Consider the following 20,970-nt stretch of genomic DNA (forward strand, 5'->3'; position numbering starts at 1 on the left):
GGGATTGTTTTTAGAAAGATTTTTAAATGTTGTTTTTATTCACTGAAGTCTTATTCTCCCATTCTAAAAGACTTTTTTTTTTTTTTTTTTTTATCACAGAATAATATTTCGCTTGCAAAAGAATAGAAATGCAGTTGACTTTCCTCCCATCAATCCACCAGATACTTCCTCACAGACAGCCTTAACGCAAAACCAGCTGCAGTTCCTTTTGCAGCTGTAAGAAATCAGCATCAATATTGAAGGTAAAACTACAAACTGCAGCTCGCGCACAATGACGGTCGGCCTTCTTACAAAACCAGTCAAGTCAAGTAAAAACAAAAAAACTTTCCAATATCTTTCTCTTCCTCCGCTGCTCTTGATTGTATTCTCAGCTGATGATATGAAACGTAAAGCACGTGCCGCTCTGCTTCACAGGAGTTCGAGCCCGTCGGCCTCTGGTTGACAGTTGTCACATAAAAAGGGAAAAGCGCTTTTAAAAAATATCACATCTGTATCCCAATTCCAAAACTAATCTTTCAAACGATTTCTCATCTTTTCTGCCGTTGTGCTACTGTGCGAGCGTGTGAATGCGCGAGAACCAAGAAAACCCACGTTTGGAAGTAGGGGCCTGTGTTTCGTGTGAGATGGAACGTGTGGATAAAATGCTCCCGGCCGAGTCCTCCACCGGCCAAAGCGCCGTGACCCATGGAGACGACGGAGCGCCTTAAAATGGAAGAGATGCAACCCTGGAAGCTTTTCAGAAGAGGAAGAGGGGAAGGGAAGTCCTCCGCTTACTGACAATATAATGGTTTACGTGGACCGGGAGGGCAGGTCGCGGGTGGGGAGAAAGAGGAAAAGGGGGAGGAGGAAGTGCTAAGAGCGAGCACAGTCCATGTGTGTCCAGCCAGCGGGAGCCAGAGGGGAAGGCGGCGGTCCTCAGAGTAGGCTGCAGCGGAAGAAGCTGGTCTTTTTCTGAGGCTCCGAGATCTTGACTCCGTGGCTGCTTCCCTGGGGTGTGTTGCCCTCCTGCAGAACCACACACACACACAGACACACACAGACACACACAGACACACACGTTTCTGCTCTGTCTTGAGCTCACTTCAACAAGGTTCTCTTGGTCTGTGACTCCAAACTCTTTTGTCCCTCGATTGTTTTTCATTTTGCACCGAAACAGCAGAAAACGACGTAGTAGCAGCGTTTCTGAGCCGGGGCGTTTTCAGAATGTTTCGTTTTCGCTCGCCAACTTTTTCAAAAAGTTTCACCTTGGGAGATGTTTTTTTTTTTTTAAATATATATTTTTTTAAAGTTGCACTGCATGTTTCAGATCTCTCTCAGTTGCAACACACATGATTGCAATGAGGGGCTTTTCCACAAGCTTGGTGATGACATCATCATTGGAGTCAGGTATGCGGAAGCAGGGAGAGCTAAGACATGCAGGAGTTTGGACGCCGCTGGTGTAAATGGACCGCCAACACACAATGAAACTTTTGCGTTTTCACTTGAAATCGTAGCAGTTTTTACAGACCCCACATTTCAGAAAAGTTCCAACCACCTCTCAAATCTCTGGCTTTAGTTTTATTAAATCAAACATTCCTGGACACACACACTCTCACCAATATACAAAAGCAAGAGCCATTAGCAGCTTCTAAGCTCTGCTACTGATTTCGGAAAAAGCATCCCTCGATGAACCCTTGTGAATTCTTCCCGTCATGAAAGAAGATATTTTTCTTACCAACTTTGTGTCCATTTTTGATTTGATGTCTCTGGCGAGAGTCAAAAACGCCTAAAAACCAGAATAAGCACAATCAATCATTGACAAACACCCGACGCGCATCTAGACACAGTAAATAATTATTTACATCAGCACTTTGTCAATCAGATCGAAATTCTAATAGGGGGGGAATATGGAAAGAGAAGCCTTCAGATATTTAAAACAAATAGGTGAAGGTGAAAGGCCCACGCTTACATAACTCAGTGAAACTGTTTAAATTAAGACTGTAATTTATTATCAATGATTCACTTTGCGCATAAACGAAAGGAAACACCCTAGAGCTTACATTCTCCACGTTGATGTTGGACTTTGCACTTGTCTCCATGAACTTGATTCCAAACTCGAGTGCCAGCTGAAACGAAATGTGAAGAAAACACATGAGCTACTTATTCCTTTATTGATCACACTTTTCTTTTCTTTTCTTTTTTTAATCCTTCTCACCTTCTCCCCCCTCTCTTTGGAGACCTGCCGCTTGTCATTGATGTCACATTTGTTCCCGAGGACCATCTTCTCCACGTCGGATGACGCATGCTGGATTTAGAAAAAGAAAAAAAAAGAAAGAGAGAGATTCATACGTTAACCCTGCAATTCAAAAAGCACACGAATGAGCTTATAGTGAAACCAACAACGCACCTCTTCTATGTTCCTGATCCAATTTTTGATATTATCGAAGGACTTCTCGTTGGTGATGTCGTAGACGAGCATGATGCCCTGAAAAGAAGCGGTGAATCATGTGTGACCAAAACTTAAAAAAAAAAAAAAGCCAGAATTGTTTCTTGATAGATAATAAAACTCACCATGGCTCCTCTGTAGTAGGCTGTGGTAATTGTTCGGAAGCGCTCTTGACCTGCTGTATCCCTGAGTTCAACAACAGGACAATTAACAATTAAACATGGGGTCGAATGACGACATAAGCAACTTTCATTCAGGTCAGACTCACACGTACTGCTTTTAAATTTATACATTTATTGATTGTCAAAAGTGTCTGAGCATCCTTAATCTATACTTTACAACTCGCTTGAAATGTTTTTTTCTTTAGGGATTCAAAACTAGATGTGGGTATCATCAGGTCCAGGGCCCATATGTGGCCTTTTAACTTTTAACCTGACTGGCCCTCGGCGTGTCACTAAGAAATCCTAAATCAAATTATTATTGGCTTTATTACATCTAAAACTGTCGTGTTTTTTGTGTCTTACACATTGGCGAGCAGGGCTCGCAATTGTTACCGCACAAAATTAGTTTTTTACACAGTTAATAAAGATATATAACTTTTATTCACTGAATGAGAACTATAGAACAATGTAATAATGATGTACCGACAAAGGCTAAGAAAGAAAAGTGAAACAGAGAAACAGTAGCTCATAAAAAAAATAAAATAAAGGCCCCTTAAATAAGTCAATAGTAATGGTAATTTTTCATGTGGTTGCCCAACCCCGATCTAAAGGTATCCGAACCACTTTTTAAGACTTACCACAACAGCACAGATGCGAGCAATACAGTAGTTTGGATTCAAAGTTTCTTACAATACTTATCCTTCATATGTTGCTGCATGTAAACTCTTCAGTATTTTATAACAACTGAAACTAGGTGAAGGCTCTTTAAAAAAAAAAAAATTATATTGATATCAAATCTACTTTAATGAACTATTTAGTTATGTTACTCTGCATAATTGATTAAATGAATAAAAATGTATTTAATCAACTAAAACTGAAGGGCATTGTCAGTGTAGCTCAATTAAAAATCACATGTTATTACATAAGCAAGTAAATTATCTCGAGTTAATAAGCACTTTACCTTGTGTTGAGTTGGACCCACCCAGAGTATATCAGGTAAATATTAACCCTTCACGGTGTCTCGTATCGGGCAGGAGAAGGGATGAAACTTACCATATCTGTAACTTTATCTTCTTTCCGTCCAGCTCTATTGTCCTAATCTTGAAATCGATGCCTGGACGGATAAAGACGGATCATGTGTGTCAATCATAACGTTAGCATATGCTGTCAAACAGGGCTAATCCGGCGAGGACAGCCCCGAAAATACACACGTAAACCGATGGCAGACAACGGGGGGCATTAATAATACATTTAGAATACAAAAATACAAGAGTTGGGTGCAAATTTGGGTGGGTAAAGGGTGCTACATGTGTGGTTTTCCGGTGCCGCGCCAGAGTATAGACGGAGTCGACCGGCTAACATTAGCCATCCGGCATGAGGCTGCTACGAAACCACAAAACGGCATTTGTACTATCAGACCTCACGAAAACCAGAGAATTACAGTGTTTCCACTTCTGCGCTTCGTTATCTATCAATTCGCTGAATCAATAAATGACTAATCTGCGTTAAAACACATAATATAGCGTAGCTTGCATGCCAGCACTTAGCCGGCTCCCGAGAGGGGCAGCACGTACTGTAAACACAGAAAGAGTTCACATCCGGAACAAAACTCACCTATCGTGGAGATGAACGTCGAGTTGAAGGCGTCTTCCGAAAACCTGAACAGGACGCAGGTCTTCCCGACACCGGAGTCACCGATTAGCAGTAATTTAAACAAATAGTCGTATGTTTTCGCCATACTTGATATTATTGCGGAAATCCCGCCCGGCGAAGCAGCGACGTGAAAGTAGGAAGAACCACGCCCCCTGCTGGCCCGGAATAATAGCGCCCCTTTGCTGATCTGGAATAACACCGCCCCCTGCTGGTCCGGAATAATCCCACAGGCGTGGTCACCTCCGGTGGGGAGCACGTGGTGTGTGCCTGAGTCAGCTGAAAGGTCATAAACTGAGAAAATCAGGTGTGAAAATGCATTTCTGTTGCAGAAGGGGCTCTAAGTTGAACTTGCAGCAGACTGTCAGACCAGACTGAACTGCTGTATTGCTTTGTGTCTTTTGTGATTAATGATGAAAAGCGTTTTTTGTTCACGCAGTTGAAAAACATACAAGGGAAATCCATTTACCACTTGTGAGATGCTTCAGGAAAAGAACAATCACACTGAATAAAGGCTGCAGACACCGAAAAAAAAAAACACCCAAGTGAAATAAAAGCTGCAAGCAGCGTTGATCGGGTCCTCGCTACCTGTGGGACTTAAACTGAGACTGTCACCTGAATAGTGGACCGACGTGGCAACGTTTTAAAAGTTAAATGAAATCTCTTGCTCAAAGTATGGTGAACATGTAGTGGTTCAAAGTTGAAGGAGGAGTTCAAACGTAAGTTGAAGGGTTTTCCCCATACATTTCAATGTTAAAAATAATTGTAAAAAGGTTAAATATTTCAAAAAGTTTAAAAGATATGAAGAAGTTTAAAGTTTAAAAAGTTAAATGTTTTACAAGTTGGATTGTTTAGTGGTGAATGTTTTAAAGAGTTATAAGCTGAAGGATGTAAAAAAAAAAAAGTTCCCATCCGTTAACATGGGAAAACACATTCTAGAAAAGTTAAAATACTTTTAAAAGAAGTCTAAAAGATATTTCAAAAAGGTATTACAGATATGAAAGATATTATATTATGGTTAGACTTCAGGAGCCGATGTGAGTCCAAAAGTGTCAGAATCAGCAGTCACACAATTATTATAGTATTTCTTTTAATATTTTGGGTTTCACTTTGGTTTAAAGACCAATTTAGCTTCTGTTCTTTCACCGTTCAGATTCTTCCGTCTATTTCGACAAACATAGTGTTTCTTTGACTTTGTTCTGAATTTGTTATGTATTTTGAGAAAATCCGTACCTTTTAAACTTCCTATTTTATTTGAATATTTCTAATATTTTGCAAAAAAAAAGAAAAGTGTTATGAGCTTTAAACATTAAGGGGTTTTTTTTGCCATTAAATTAAATAATTTTACCTGAAGAAACAGTGGAAGAAGAATTTAACACATCTTAATTCATAGTTAACCTTAATTACACACACTTGGATCAGGACGTTTTTGAATAATAGATAAAATGCTGCAATTGATTTTTTTACATCATTACCAACTTATTTCCTTCTCTTTGTTTTTTTTTTTTTTTTTTTTTTAAAACTTAAACTCCACATCATTTGATTTCATCATCTTAAAGTCATTGCTTCATGCTCTGTTGGACGTGTCCTAATCACAATGTTCTTAAACTTTAAATCCACCTCAGGGATTTTCACTTTCGCAGAGGTTTATTCTACTTCACCACAACTGAATGGAATCCTGTCTATTGTAACACCACCCACATTCACCGATCTCCTCTGTGACCTACTGAGTTTCAGGACACAGACACACCACCAGGAACGGGTCGCCAGTCCTCCTACAGTGGAAACGCACCAAAAAACACACACACACACACACACACACACACACACACACACACACACACACACACACACACACACACACACACACACACACACACACACACACACACCTCTGGGCGATTTGGAGCACTACAGTGCAGCCCCTATTTCAAGCTAAAACCACCATGACAAACATGTGGGCAGAACTAAACCCGTTTTATTTACGAAAGCTGAGATATCAGATCGTATTACCCCGCAGAGGTGCAACCAGTGTGGACATGAACGCAATGCAAATGCATTTATATGGCTGAATGGCGTTCTGGCCACACTGCGGCGTGGTGGTTAGCGCTCTTGTGTCTTTGTCCTGGACCCGGCCTGAAGCTTTTTTAACCTTTTGCTGGACTGATGCATACGTGGGTGTTGAGTGTATTTCGCGGTGTCAATAGCCTACATGCTAAGCAGGTAGTGTGCAGCACCGATTTGTGGCATCCGTCTATCCATTTATCTTCTATACTACGTCATTGAGGGTCATAGCGGATGGATTTGATCCCAACTGATTATGGATGAAGGCGGGACACACTCCTGTCTCTCAACGACCGTATCTCTGCACAGAAAGGAATGGGGATATTTGTGTTGCGATGTCGACAACGCAAACCTCTGCATGGCCGATATGGCGTTCGTCAGTGATATTAAATAGACAAATACGACTAACCCTTCTACTGCAGTACAGCGAGTCCTGTAACCTCCCTTTTAAATACAGGACTTGTTTATTGGAGTATCTTGTGTTGAAATAAGTTGGTTTTGTTCGGTGAAATAGTCAACAATAGTTGTTGATTATGACTTCCTTTATGATAAAGGGCCTGTTGATAATTACTACCTTATACAGCGTGTCGCGACTGTCAGTTTAGTACAGGGGCATCAAACGTAAGGTCCGTGGGCCAAAACCGGCTCCAATCCGGCCAAACTATCCAGCAAATTGTAAACATTTATAGAAACCGTGGACTTTTAAAACAGATTTCTTAAGAGTCGCAGACACAATACTGAGCCGTCGATAAAGATACTGCCATGAAAGAAGAAACTAGCATTTGGAAAATGACGCAGAATGCGACAGCTGTGGCTTCAGCAACATTTCACTGTATTTTGCGCCTGAAGGTTTGATCAAAATTGGCTTTATGTTATGTTGCGATTTTTTATTTTTATTTTTTAAATGTATGCTTGTTGCTACAACAAATAAAAACTTTAAAAGGTTATCGCACTCTTTTACTGATCTGTCCCACACCAAGATGAAAATATTACGTCTAACACCCCTGGTTTGGGTTTTTTCCTCTTTTCTCTGTTAAAAGCACCAAGAAACGACTGCGCTGTATTTGGTGCTGTATAAATAAAGTTGAATTGAATTGATTTAGCCATTTCACTCAATTTGAACCAACTCCCCACATACATCTTTTGAGAAGAGACCATCTTAACCGTCCCCCTTCTAAAATCCGCTATTTAATGATTTAACCGAGACTCTGGATTAGGAGCCCAGAAACAACAAATCGTTACGTCCTAGCAGAGCACACTCTGTGAAAACCCTGCGTGTTTGCACATGTCGTAGTATTTTTTACCCCCCCCCCCCCCCGGGGTACAGTTTATAGCTGTGTGTTGAAACGGCCTGGAGGACACTCACTCGTACGCAGAACAGCCGACCGACACTCGGCCTGCATAATCAGAAAAGTCACTCGGTCACAGCATGAACGAACATCACCACGATCACGATCAGTTTTATTTGTGCTTCCGAGTTTTGTTTTTACACCACAATTTTTCCAGCACAGAAACTGAAATCATTTGGACCCGAAACCACTTTTTTAAAAATTAGAAAAAAGAAACAAAAAGAACCATAAATATATAAAAAGGGGCACATGTGATTAAGGAGCACGAGATAGGAGTGAAGTTACAGAGAATTGGATGGCATGTAGAAAATATCGTTTACAAAACCAAAAAAAAAAAAAAAAAGGACGCTTTTTTTTTTGTTTGTTTGTTTGTGCTTGATGGTCTTCGTGGCCTTTTTTTTTGTTGTTTGTTTGTTTGTTTTTACAAGCTGTTGAGCTCCATCAGTGTTTGGTCCAGTCTTTGGTGCATTTCTACGTTTTCCTCTTTTGCCTTCGATAGGTTCTCTGCAATAAAAAAAAAAAAAGTTGTAACAGATATAAAAAGAATAATAAAAAAAAAACAGTCACACTGGTGCAATGAGTAAAACGCCATTTTTAGATGAGATCAGCACTGAGAAAGCAGTAAAGGCTGAAACGACCCGACGGGTTACAGCTGCAACGTGAAGAGGAGGCACCGGTGAAACGAGAGAAGACAGGGGGAAAGAGAGAAAAAAAAACGTCTTTATTGAGATTCGGTTCGATGCAAAAGAGGGAAAAAGGGGGGCAGTGAAAGCAAAGATAAAGATTTAAGACAACAAAGTGCTTCCAACAGACGGGGGAAAGTGGAAAAACCTCTCATGCTCTCTGGAGGACTACAAGGTGTTCATATCATTGAGGGCATGATCCAGCTCCTCGCTGATAGCCTTGTATCGCAGCTTCTGAGTGTACAGTTCATCTGCAGGACAAAGGTCAGAGAACAAGGAGGCGGAGCAGCCGCAGGAGGAGCAGCAGGAGGAGGAGGAGCAGCAGGAGGAGGAGGAGGAGGTTCGGAGGAAAATGCAGAGTTGTGCCGACCACGTCGGGGGGGAAAACCAGGAGGAGAAGAGAAAGAAACCAGAGAGAGAGTTCAGACTGGAGGCCGTACACACAGGTGAAAGGAGCAGTGTAAGGACTGAAAGGAATAAAAGCGCACCTTCTAAGTCGTCTATGGCCTTCTCCAGCTTGGTCACTGTCCTCTCGGAGAATTCTGCACGGGTCTCGGCCTTTTGCAGAACGAGAACGAACGTCAACCACCCAGAACGCATTTCACCCCGAGAATCCTCAGCAGACGTTTAACGTACCTCCTTAAGTCGGTCGTTCAGGACTTTGATCTCCTCCTCGTATTTGTCTTCCTTCTCGGAGTACTACACGGACGATGGAAAAGAGTGAAATGAGTTATCTTGTGTTTATTCGACGTCCAGTGATCCTCCCAGAAGACCTGCCAGTGGGTCGGTACCTTATCAGACTGAGCGTCTAGAGACTTCAGGTTGTTGGTGACATTTTTCAGCTCCTCCTCCAGGTCGCCACACTTACTGCGGGAATCAGAGGATTTGTTGGTTTTTTTGTTTTTTTTATCGAACGATTCATCTCCTGTGATGTGATGAAGGATTTATGCACATTTTTCTCGTTTGCACTTACAGTTCGGCGATTTCTGCCCTCTCCTCCGCCCTCTCCAGCTCGCCCTCCAGGATCACCAGTTTCCGGGCCACCTGGATAATGAAAACAGAAATCGGGACATTCACACCCGAGCAGACGCAACAAATGCGCCTCGGTTTTGAAATCGAACGCGATCTCCTGCTTCCTGTACCTCTTCGTATTTGCGGTCGGCCTCCTCGGCAATGTGTTTGGCTTCTTTGAGCTGGATCTCCTGAATCTCCATCTTCTCCTCGTCCTTCATGGCTCGGTTCTCGATCACCTTCATGCCTCTAATCGTGGGAGGAAAAGCAGAATCTTGAGTGCGACCAAGTCACAGAAACACTCGCGGTATTCAAATTATAGGATATCTTGAGCATATCAGTTAAAACTTTCTAATTTCAGTTAATTCCTTTGGGGTTGAAGCTTCAATACTTTGACTGTCTTCGAAGACTTGATTTTTTTTTTTAAACTAAGCCAGAATGACTTCTAAAATCTCAAGGGTAAAACACAACTTGTAATTACAATAATTAAAACGATTATGTAACCCGTTATTATCATTGAAGCAGCCAGAGAATTTTGTAGAAAGCTTTCAGTTTCTAAGTTCTCATGGAAAAGTAAACGTTTCCAGATTTCAGAACATTTCCACTCCACACGGCAAACAGTGTTGTTTTCCTATCAGGGGTCCGGCGTGAGGAGGGAAAGTTCAGATAATTTAAAAAAATTTCCTTTTTTTTTTTTTTCAAAGCATAACAATGTACTTGTAAGGGAATGAACAACACATTCCATAAAGGTTATGTCACTGCTTATACAGCCAATGGAGATGAGGCTGGTTTAGTGAGGTCAATTATATGCATCTGCTCAGATTGTTCTGCAATGAGGAAGCAAAACGGTGAACGTGGTCAGAATGTATCATGCCTCATGATGGTGGTTAATGACAGAGTTGGTTTTTTTTTTAACAGATATACCAGGCTAAGATGGGCCAAAACCTGCTTACTTGGCATCTAGGAACATGATGTAAAAGAGTTAGGATGCACAGGACGTCACCTTTCGCTCTCGTCCGCACACTTCTCGGCCTCCTCCAGCTTCTGCAGGGCTGTGGCCAGTCTCTCCTGCGCGCGGTCCAGCTCTTCCTCCACCAGCTGGATCCTGCGGTTCAGGGATGCCACATCGCCCTCGGCCTTTTCGCAAAAAAAACCCCACAAGAGAGTAAAAAGGTTAGAGGTCAAGCTGGTGACCTATTCCCCCAAGATGTTTGCTTCAATGAGTTTCGTTTGGAGACACCGGGAGGAGTTCTGGACTTTGACCAGATACTTTGGCACAATGCTGACGGAATATAGAAAGAGGGTGTTATTTATTTATTTATTTTTTTTAATCTGTTTTTCTTCTTATGTGAAATGGCACAGCTGGCTGGACTCTTTTCACCCCTGAATGTTTGTGGGGACAACAGAACGCTCCTGCTCTGCCGTTTCCTGCAGGATTGATATCACAGATAACCAGGCCTGCTCTCTTCTTCCTGTGAGGAAGCTGAAGAGGAGGAGGAAGGACTGCCAGTCGCAAAATGTCAAATCAGATTCAGTCAAAAGTGTTAAAAAAAAGAAAGAAAAAAAAAGAAAGAAAAGTAGGAGAGGAACTTTAATTATAATCGAGCAGAACAAGGTGTGGTCATTTCAAGCTTTTTTAAAGAGAAAAAAAGTAATATTTTACTAATAATCTAGAACGATTTGAAGACTGAGGCTGAAAGAAAAGGAGGCCAGTGAGTTTCTAGGTGTTGGTGCAGGGTGGATGTGGGGCGGGTTGAAGTTAGGTAACAGCTCAACAAAAGTCTGCAAAGGAATGTCGCTACAATTATGTCTCAACTTGTCTCTTGACGCGACTGTACGGAAGCACACGGACCCCAAAAACGACTAAATCCAACCCAAACCGAACCAATCCATGAATAAACGCACACTTTTAACAGCTGGAAAACCAGCCAGGACGAGCTGGGAGCAGATTAACGTCACAGTTTGAAGTCCAACAATGAAAAACTCAAGGGAAAATATTCAATCGTCGGTTGCGACGCGCCTATAGGTGCGTACGCATTACTTAAAGAAGAAAACTGCGCGTAAAAGTGTTTGAAATGAGGATGTATCTCACTTTTTCTCGCTGTTCCCGTTCAACGTCCAACACCCTTTGTACCGCCAGTGTGTTTTCTTCTGCCTCATCAACTTGTTGCTGGAGCGCCTGGATTTTCTTCTTTACCATCTCCATTGTTGCGATCGCTTTTTGTTCTTCCTCAAAACTAAGAAGAAAACTGCCACACGCAGAAAAATGAACCAAGTCGGAAGCGACCGTCGGGCTTATTGATCAGATGTTGAAGGCTCCGGTGAAAACTTTTTTTTCTCTCTCTCTCTCTCGGACAGGAAATCAGAGACGTGCTGGGGAGGGATGAGGGAGGGAAAAAAAAAAGGGCAGGGAGTTTTCAGGAAATTTATGTCGAGATCCTCCAATCCTGTGCTGAAGCCTGTCTCAGATGACATCACAGGATTTAGGAGGGGAAGGGACTGCTCTTTTCCTACACAAAAGAGGTGTGTAACGCCACTTTACGCACGATCCATTGTGGACTTATAAGGCAAACGCAAGGTTGCGTTTTTTTTTTTTTTTTTCTGCCAAAAGGAAGCAGAGGAAGGGTGCTGCCTGAGTCATTAGTATGTTTCGCATATAGTATGAATCATTTCTACACAGCTCATGAAGCATGATCGGTTACTACTTTGTGGAAGAGGGAAGAAAGGGTGTGTTTGCGCGTGCGTAAAAGTGAAATAGGTTAAATGTAACAGAGGCAGAAGGGAGTTGCTTCCCAAAGGGAGGAGGAGAGGGGATCATGGGTGGGGTGTTGGGGGCAGTAATCCTTGTGGGGGTTGTTGACCTGCAGTGGTTTGGAATGTAAATTGATTTAGTTGCAGACATGACCCACAGCCATGGTGGCGGAGACGCGCGCCCGCAGCGCCCCCTTCTGGAGCGTTTTACTCTTCCTGTTTCTGTGTCACAGTCAAACGCGTCAAAAACCACCCTGAGCAATAAGAGGAAGAAGCAAGGGAACAAAAAGCACCTGGTATGAGATTGGAGAAATAAATTATATGTTATTAAAGGAGGTCTATAAAAGACACAGTTGGAAAAAGGAACTTCACACTGCGGAAATGGTTCAGAGAAACATCTTTGAATGTGACAGCTGGAGTTACAGATACAATAAAAAATGTTCCTTTATCTGTATTAAATGGAGGCAGTTATCTGTTAGGTTTGTTCCAAAAAACTGTAGAAAATTACCTGTTAGCATATTTAAATCAAACAATGTCACAGTTTTTACTGTCAAAACTTTCTCCTGTGTACATATGTAATTATTATTTAGCCTTGTAAATAATAATGCTTAATCATTTGATATTTTGATATTCTATTCTGTGTAAACCAAGCTTTGAAAATGTTTCCTCTGGGATTAATAAAGTGCATTCTATTCTATTCTATTCTATTCTATTCTATTCTATTCTATTCTATTCTATTCTAGTCTAGTCTAGTCTATCCTGTATAATCTGTTATTACATACAGTAATTAATAACTGATGTAAATCATCAGTTATTACATCTGTAGTATCTAATTCACCCAATCATCTGTTATACATTTATAGTGAATGCAGGACATCACCAACTTCTGTAGAAAGTGCAAGAAATTACATTTAGTAGATCTACAGATCTAGACCCAGTGACTAATCATTTCTTGCATCTTGTGCCACTTGCAAAAATCATCAGTTCTCAATGCAGGAAATCATCAGATTGTGAAAACATAGCCAGTATTCCAGAAATCATCTTGAGTAACACGTTACTGTATGAGGTGTTCCTCTGGTAGCTTCACTGTGGGATTCCTCCTTTCAACCAGATCATATTACAATACAACACATTCAAGAAAAAGTCAAAGAGACTATAGAAGAGCCGTATGTGGCAGCACCCTCGCGCTTTGCATGTTGTCCCTGTTCAGTGGGGAGGTTGTCTCTGTGATTACCTTGTGACAACTAGTGTGTGTCGCCCTCCTTCAGCCATAATCAGCTGGTATAGAGTGTACAGAGGATAGAAAGATGGATGGAATCACTATCGGTCATAACATACAAGAAAAGATGAATGAAGTACTAAATTGCTATAGAAGGGTACGCCCTGGCCTGTTCCTCTGTCCACCACACAGACCCCCACACACTCACCCCCAGATAACTTTTGGAGGAATCCAGAGTACAAAAAGAAAACCCACCCGCTTGGGGAGGCCAAAAAGATCCCCCAAGCCAAGAATGAACTCAAACTAAAGATGGTTTTCCTATGAGGCAAAACAACTACAAAACTGTGCGGCTCAAAGCATACTCAAATTCAGATAAAAATGCTGTGACAATACTCTTGTAGAAGTACAAAGTACTCTTCTTACAAACTACTTCTTAATGTCATGTGATTACATTATCAATAGCAAGGAATACAATTCCCTTTGCCTCCATAAAATCTCTAAATCACATTACTCAGACAAACAATAAATATGTCTATAAAATCAAGTTGATATAAAGTAGAAATTTTGTCTTTTTGATTATTATTTATGAATCCTTGGAAGACACTTGTGGTTTTAAAAGTAGCTATGCAGATAATGGGGTATACATTGTTTTGTATGAGTAAAAGTAGTTTCTCATGACTTTAAATACATAAATTGACTTGGTTCGTTTACAGTTTATTTCACTGAGAAACCTCATTTTTAAACAGGATTATAGTAGAAAAGTCCTGTTTGAGCTACGTGACAAAGACCGAGGTGCCGGCGGTCACTCATGGGAGCTTGTTGTGAGGCCATCCGGAGGAGAACACATTATATATGCCTCCTCAGAAAGTCTGAAGCATTGATTTCATTAGACGCTGCAGTATGGGGTTCTCTGTTTGCTTAAGCTGCATTCCTGAGATTCCTGGTCGACTACAGGCTGGCCAAGTTTTTGTCTGTGCTTGAGAAATAGCTCACTTACAGGCCTCACTGAGCCAGCATTAAGTTGGTTATTCTCAGCAAATTCTGGGTTACAGGATCATGGTCATTTTAATTAATAATCTATTCACAGGTTATTTCTAAAGATGCTGAGGAAGTACACTGTTTTCAGTGAGGAAGTGAAAGTTTTTTTTAAAACGTTTTCAAAGTCGATTTTCTTGTTTGTCTATAATTTATTCTTGGTAAATGTTGTGTTTCTAAACGTCTGTGTTGAGCCATGTTTGGTCGCCATAGAAACAGCCAAACCCTTAAACAACCAGTCTGGACATTTTGCTTTCTTTGTTGTAGATGACAGAAGCCAAACCGAGTGTAAATAACATCTCCTGTAATGATATAACTATTCTGGATAGAAAGCAAACTTGTTCTCCCACAGTCACGTCATGACACACAGCGCATCACAAAGGGTTGCTGTTCATAACTTTTGTGGGCCCGGCTTTTCGTCTCAGATCGCAGACTTACATCCGTGGCCTTCTTGTCCGATAGTTCCAGCTTCTCCTGAGCATCCTTCAGGGCCTCTGAGTGCTTGTCCAGCTCATCCTCCGTCCCCTTCAGCTTCTTCTGCAGGGCGAGCAGCTCGTCCTCCAGCTGGGGGCGGGCAAATGGGACAGCAAGTCAGTAACATAAACATCTTTTCATTTTGCAATGACAAGTAGTCGGCAAAAAGCCAGTGTTGCTGGTAGGATGTATCTCGAATGTTGACGTGGACAATAATGTTCGATAGCAAATCTTTGCGTAAAGAGCAAAAGTTGATAACCGCTGCTTAAAGAATTCCTAAGATCCCTAAATACTATGTATGTTCAGGCACGTGAAGCCCATTTTGAGCAACTGGAGCTATTTTTAATTCACCTGCTGAAAGATGTAAAGACAAGAGCATCGTTACGATTCTTCCTCCGGGAAATGTGAATGTCCACACATGATTTACCTCACAACTGTGTGGACACAGAAGGACTCACGTTGCTACTTCTTCAGCTTCTGCTAGCAGGACTAAAATGGGAATAAAAAATAGCTTAACCATTGCTAGTAATAAAACATTTTGCAGCCGCCATCAGATGGATTTTATTATTAGAAAATAACTCTGGAGTGAATCATTCACTCACAGGTCTGAGGATCATCAGGAGTAACTTGGCCCATCAGAGCTGGCAGAAAATTAAATTCTCTTGTAATTTGGCTCAGACGCGTCTGGAGTCTGCAGCCCATGCAGCCGACACCGATGTCGTGTATTAGTTTTGTGTATTTTCACTACCTTCTAAGTGAACTCTGATGCTCACTTCACTCCTGCCAAGAATAGCAAATATAAGCATCTCTTGGTGCCGCTTGTCTCCCGGCCATCCGAACAAATCTTCTCATGTTTCGTGTTGACTGGTTCTTCAGGCACAAGACGAGCTGCTGCTCCATATGTGCAGTGCCACTGACAAGTGTCACTGCTCGAGCTCTCTGAGGACATCATTAGGACTTCAGATTCCTTCCACTCGCTTTAAACGTGGATCCTGGCTTTGTCCGAGTCTCCCCAGCTCTCCGCTCTGTGGCATTCCTCTCGTGCCACCAAAAAAAATGACGACGGCAACCGCCCACTGTGCAATGACGGCCTATATAGACGCCTCAAATCTCTTATTACGTCCCCAGATTCTGCTTTCCTTGCATCAGTCCATTCAAAGTGCTGTGACTGATTCGCCCAGGGTTCTGTGGGACTGTCAGAGGCTTGAGCAGCACAGCACCAAATATGGATGTGCAGCTATTTCTTTCGTTTTCTCGCTCAACAAGAGCCACAGACGTTGATTGCTCATGTTTGACTTCTGCAGCTACATACATATATTTTGTTGATTTCGCCGAGCTCGTCACGCTGACTCTGCGTCTTCCCTCAAGTGGCTCATGTCTGCTGAACATGAAAAGATTCCCAATCAGCTGCTCTCTGCAATTCTGCTGGGAAATACTTGACATTTCATGCTGATCCCCCTCTGCCGTCTGCACGCGCTTCAGCTGTGTCGGTTTGTGTTTTGGACTAAATGAAGATCAGAAGTTATTTTAACGCAAATATTTCTGTGTTTAATGTTCATGGGAATTTACTGCCATTGCCCTGTGTTTTAATAGTCCTTTAATATGTAAACCATGACTGAAAAATACCAAAATAACGATTTTCTGAAAGAAACAATTTGATGAAATAGCAGTGAGACTATCAACATTTTAGGAAAGGTACCAAAACAATCACCCACATTTCTAAAATATTTACACTGACCTCAGTTTGAACTTTTAAAGCATTTCTAACTGTGTATATATAGCACTGGGTTCATGTATTTATTAATTTGTTTGTGTGTCAATATTATACATAGAAGTTTGCGCCTCATTTTGAATTTCTGCCGTTGGATTAATAACTCCACACAGAGTTCACCCATCCTGTGATTTCCCCCTTTTAAAGTTCATCTCTATCGTCTTACCAGCTTGCATTTATCCTGCGCTGCGCTCTTGTCCGTCTCGGCCTGTTCCGCCCTGTCGATGGCGGTCTCCTTGTCCAGCTTCAGCATCTGCATCTTCTTCTTGATGGCCTCCATGGCGACGGTTGGGTCTCGGTGTCCTGCGAGGAGTCAGGAGGAAAAAGCTGCGTTCCTTGAATCCGGCTCAGATGTTGAGAGGAAGACGCTTGGCGGGAGGAGAGGAGGAGAGGAGGAGAGGAGGAGAGGCAGAGCTCAGCGAGGAGGATGCAAACTGAGAGTCTGTGGAGCTCTGTGTGTTTTAAACTTGGCTGGAGGTTGCAGCCTCAGTCCCTGTGAAAGCCCTTTCCCAGTGGTTACCCCATCCGCCACTCCCCGCCTTGGCTACTCCATAACTTACTGTGCCCCCCCCCCCTCTAATCTAAACTTCACCTCTCAAAGTCTCTGTGGAGGTGTTGATGTTTGGCATTGCATGGCCCATGTCCTTCTTTGGACCTTTCTTTCGAGAGGTGGGAATAAAACGGGAGAGAAATGTGTGTTGAAAAGCTGATAAGCAGCATAACGACATCAAGAGCTCAAGAATTCCCAGTTCACATCAGTAATACGAATCATTTTTGTCCCCCCCCCTTTGGTCTATCCATACGCCTGGGTTCTTACTTAGGAATGTTGAAAATGATGTTAATACCAGAGTTGGTTAGAAAGGACATAGTTTTCATTCTTCCGCCGCTGAATGAAAAAGCGCCGTATGGAAAATGATCCAGCCAAAGAAAATTGGGGGAAAGAGCCGTCTGCATGTGAGCTACACCAGGCAGTCGGCGCGTCGCAGTTGAGCTACACAGACATAAACCACAGGTCCACTGCAATTAACATCTGCTTAATTACTATTGCTTTGACAGTCCTCTATTTCGATATGTTTTCTGGGACTTGTGAGGCACAAACACTTTGTGGGCTACACTTTACATCTCAGCATTCTAACTTCATTACCTTGTGTTCTTCAATTTCACAACATTAGATCTGAAATCCAGTAGAATTAGGATGAAGAGTTACAGCCTTTATATTTTCCATGTCTACATAGACATCTGCAGTGATGGACCTTTCTGTTTGCTTTCTCCTGGTCTCTGCCAGCTGCCCTGTCTAAAAATAACAATTACAAGGAAACTCAAAGAATCCCGTGTTGTGCAAAGAGCAGTTGACGATGACTAATGGATTCATTTTCGTGTAGTATCTCTTTCACTTTATCCTTTCACTGGTTTGATGCCAGCTGCCGCCGATGGCCATGTTCTGGTGCAGCGGACACTGAAGAGGATGGATGAAATGATCAGATAATCTGTGTTTTCTGCATGATTTCTAAGCTTGTGAAACAGTGAGAAAAATCTATATCAAAATATCAACCTTTCAGATGAGACTTTAGAAAGGAAGTTCTCTTTGATAAATTAACATTTTCTGGACTGGTGTCCATCCCTGCTGATGAAGGGTGGAGGCAGGTTACCTCCTGGACGGGTTGTCAATTCGTCAAGAGAGGCAGATACGTAGTCACACACTCATATACATGCCTGCGATCAAGTTTAGGGTGACCAAATGGCCTGACATGCATGTCTTTTGACTGTGCAAGGAAACCATAGCACTTGGAGAAAACCAGGGAGAACATGCAGACACAGACACACCCCGAAGCTGGAGAAATTCAGCCAAGCATCACTACATTCCAGAAAGCGAAAAACAAGTGATGGAATCTCACTTTGTTAGATAAATAAAGTGGCTAAGGTATACAGAATACTCTGCACCATCAAAACACGGATCAAAGTGAGCTCTGAATGCTCACGTTGGTTTTGTGGTTTGGGTTTGACATTTACACTCACGGAAGTCACCCCAGAGGAAACACGGTGAGTGTGAGAGTCGTCACCAACGGCCGAAAGCTGGAGACTTTATTTGGCAGACGTTTGTCAAAGTGCGTGTGTTTTATCTCTTTAAAATCTTCTGGTTAAAACAAGCTGACATCATGACGTTTGGCGATAACAGTATGGAATTGAGTAACGTGTTTGGCGGGACAGGACGTCGTCTGCACACACTGCTATGATTGCAAACTGCCGTCGATGCTGCAAATATTGACTTTGGAAGAGCTTTTGCTCGGTGGAATACTGGTTCAGGATTTAAAGTGATAAGAGGAAGAGGTTGAGCAATCGGAAGAGGAGGCGAGCCCCGGGAGAAATCGAGACAGAGTGATTCAGAAGAGGAGTGAGAGAAATCAGAACCCTCCCACAGGAAACCGTGCTAAACTCCTCTTCTCCTTGTATGGTAAAAACTCCCCCAAAAGCCACAGCATCGCCTTGGGAGTATAGAGCGAAAGACCTGCTAAGTATAAATCACCCAAGCAATGGAAATCGTGGAACAGATGAGAGTTTGCATTAGTGCTACCATGAGGAACACGAACTAGGATGAGACTGGATCGGGGATCAATTCAAACCAACGGCAGACAGAGCAAGAGAAGTCATCACGCTCTCCGGGAAACTGTTCAGCCCGCTGCGACGATCCCCGCACATCTGACTAATGAAATGTAACACCTGCATGATGCACTGAGTCATAGTGTGCAGAGACAAGCCTATACCTCAACCGGCGCAAACGCATCAGTCCCGTTCAGCTCGGAGGCTTCTGTAAAAACACGTCTGTTAACAACACCGCCGCCGCCAGGACACAAACACGGGCTGTAGCGTGTGAAAGCACGCCAATGAAGTAGCTGTCTGTTATATTTGGCTCCTGTGACTCGGCCCAGCTGTATCTGTGACTTCTGACAATGTCTAGATTCCCTCTCACTCGCCAAGGGGACGAAGAGACCCGTCACTTCGCCGGGTCACAGTTGTCTTGACAATCCCAGTGCCAGAAAGCTTTTCACACCCAGGGAGAGGTGCGAAGACTCGGAACATGGGCAGCGTTTACTCATAAAACTTTTTTTTGGTTTTACCAACTCTACATTTAATTTTAATAAATGAAGTTTTTTCCCCCACTATGTTTGATATGATTTAAGTGTGTCAGAGAAGACAGAAGAGCCGTTTGGGTCGGTGTACTTGAACAGGTATTCAGTGTTATTTTAATGCCAGCTCCACTTTCTGTATTAAAATACACTGACGCATCAATAGATGTTGTATTTTTAGATTTGTTATGTTTCAGAGGTCTTCACTGCTTGGTTGCGAATCAAAATTTGCTTGGTGGTTGAGGGGTGATTATCAGCATTGTGTGCAGAGTTGAGCTGCAGGAGTTTTTAATCGGCTAAATCAACAAGCGTTACTGTGAAGATTTGCACACATTTGGATTGTTTGAATGAAAAGTTCAGCATCGGTGGACTGGCTGTTGACCCATGTGATGGAAATACAGTATCGGATGCAAAATTTAGCACCCGAGACCTTATTGACGATTAACGTTTAAGCCTTTTGTTGCGTTTAGCTTCAGCCGAGGACAATCTAATACAACAGCACACAGTGACATTTGAATTTCTCTTTATTAAACACCTGTATGCATAGTACGATCCCGCAAAAGTAATTTTTAGTTTGTCGCACCAGAACCAACACCAGTTGGTTAAAGTATGGAGGAAAGCTGAAGTTTGGGAAATGAGTGTTTCAAAGACAAATGAAGATGTTGAAACACTATTTAGAATAAATCATGAAGTGGTGATGAAATAAAGTCATTGACTTTAATTCACCTCTCTTCCTCTCTTGCTTGGATGAAGGACTTTCTTATCCGAAGTCCGTCAGGAAAATTAGTGGCACCCCGAACACTTGAGAGTGGAAACGAATTGTGTATCACTGTTTATCCTGTTACCCCATAATAACACATTCATATCCTTTATTCCCTCTTTCCAAATTAATGCCGTGTGGGTTAGAGACAATCCCAGCACACATTAGTAAAAAAAATGAGAAGACACCTTTTGCCAGTTAAATCACCGGGATTCACATTAACGATTTTAGGGTCACCTAATAACCGTACGTAAATGTGTTTGGATTGTGAGAGAAGACTTGAAAAAAAACGTGCAAGAAAGAGGGAGAATATGCAAACTTCATCATGACGGCACCATGCTGCCGCCTCATCGCTGAATTATTAAACATACGGATTGAGAATTAAGAAAATTAATGAGGAAGTTGTTTATTTCCTGAAACTTTGCAGCGTGCCTCCACTGCTGATCGTTAATAGGAGAGTACACAGCAACAGCACCTCCTTAGGTTGTACTC

At 42.2% G+C, this 20,970-nt stretch overlaps 2 protein-coding genes across 4 annotated transcripts; both read right to left on the reverse strand.

The window, feature by feature from the left end:
• Nucleotides 1-4,378, reverse strand: LOC308106555 (ras-related protein Rab-8A). The gene is made up of 8 exons (XM_080458372.1): nt 4,201-4,378; nt 3,640-3,700; nt 2,551-2,611; nt 2,387-2,464; nt 2,195-2,284; nt 2,040-2,105; nt 1,715-1,765; nt 1-1,005 (listed from the first exon to the last, which is right to left on the reverse strand). Exons 1-8 carry the CDS (start codon nt 4,322-4,324, stop codon nt 916-918), a joined length of 621 nt encoding a protein of 206 aa, XP_080314498.1. The 5' UTR covers nt 4,325-4,378; the 3' UTR covers nt 1-915.
• Nucleotides 4,379-7,744: 3,366 nt separating this feature from the next.
• Nucleotides 7,745-17,227, reverse strand: tpm4b (tropomyosin 4b). Of its 3 annotated transcripts, none has more exons than XM_080487288.1 (9): nt 16,760-17,227; nt 14,787-14,912; nt 10,347-10,480; nt 9,475-9,592; nt 9,306-9,376; nt 9,124-9,199; nt 8,969-9,031; nt 8,821-8,890; nt 7,745-8,153 (listed from the first exon to the last, which is right to left on the reverse strand). In XM_080487288.1, the coding sequence occupies exons 1-9, from the start codon at nt 16,871-16,873 to the stop codon at nt 8,071-8,073; spliced, it is 855 nt and encodes a 284-aa protein (XP_080343414.1). In that variant the 5' UTR covers nt 16,874-17,227; the 3' UTR covers nt 7,745-8,070. The 3 variants fall into 3 exon arrangements, with proteins under 3 accessions (XP_080343414.1, XP_080343413.1, XP_080343415.1); XM_080487289.1 differs by lacking the exon at nt 7,745-8,153 and adding an exon at nt 8,486-8,583; XM_080487287.1 differs by lacking the exons at nt 14,787-14,912; nt 16,760-17,227 and adding an exon at nt 11,436-12,354.
• Nucleotides 17,228-20,970: the final 3,743 nt, after the last annotated feature.

Source organism: Lipophrys pholis, assembly GCF_963383615.2.
Source record: "Lipophrys pholis genome assembly, chromosome: 1".
Classification (NCBI taxonomy): domain Eukaryota; kingdom Metazoa; phylum Chordata; class Actinopteri; order Blenniiformes; family Blenniidae; genus Lipophrys; species Lipophrys pholis.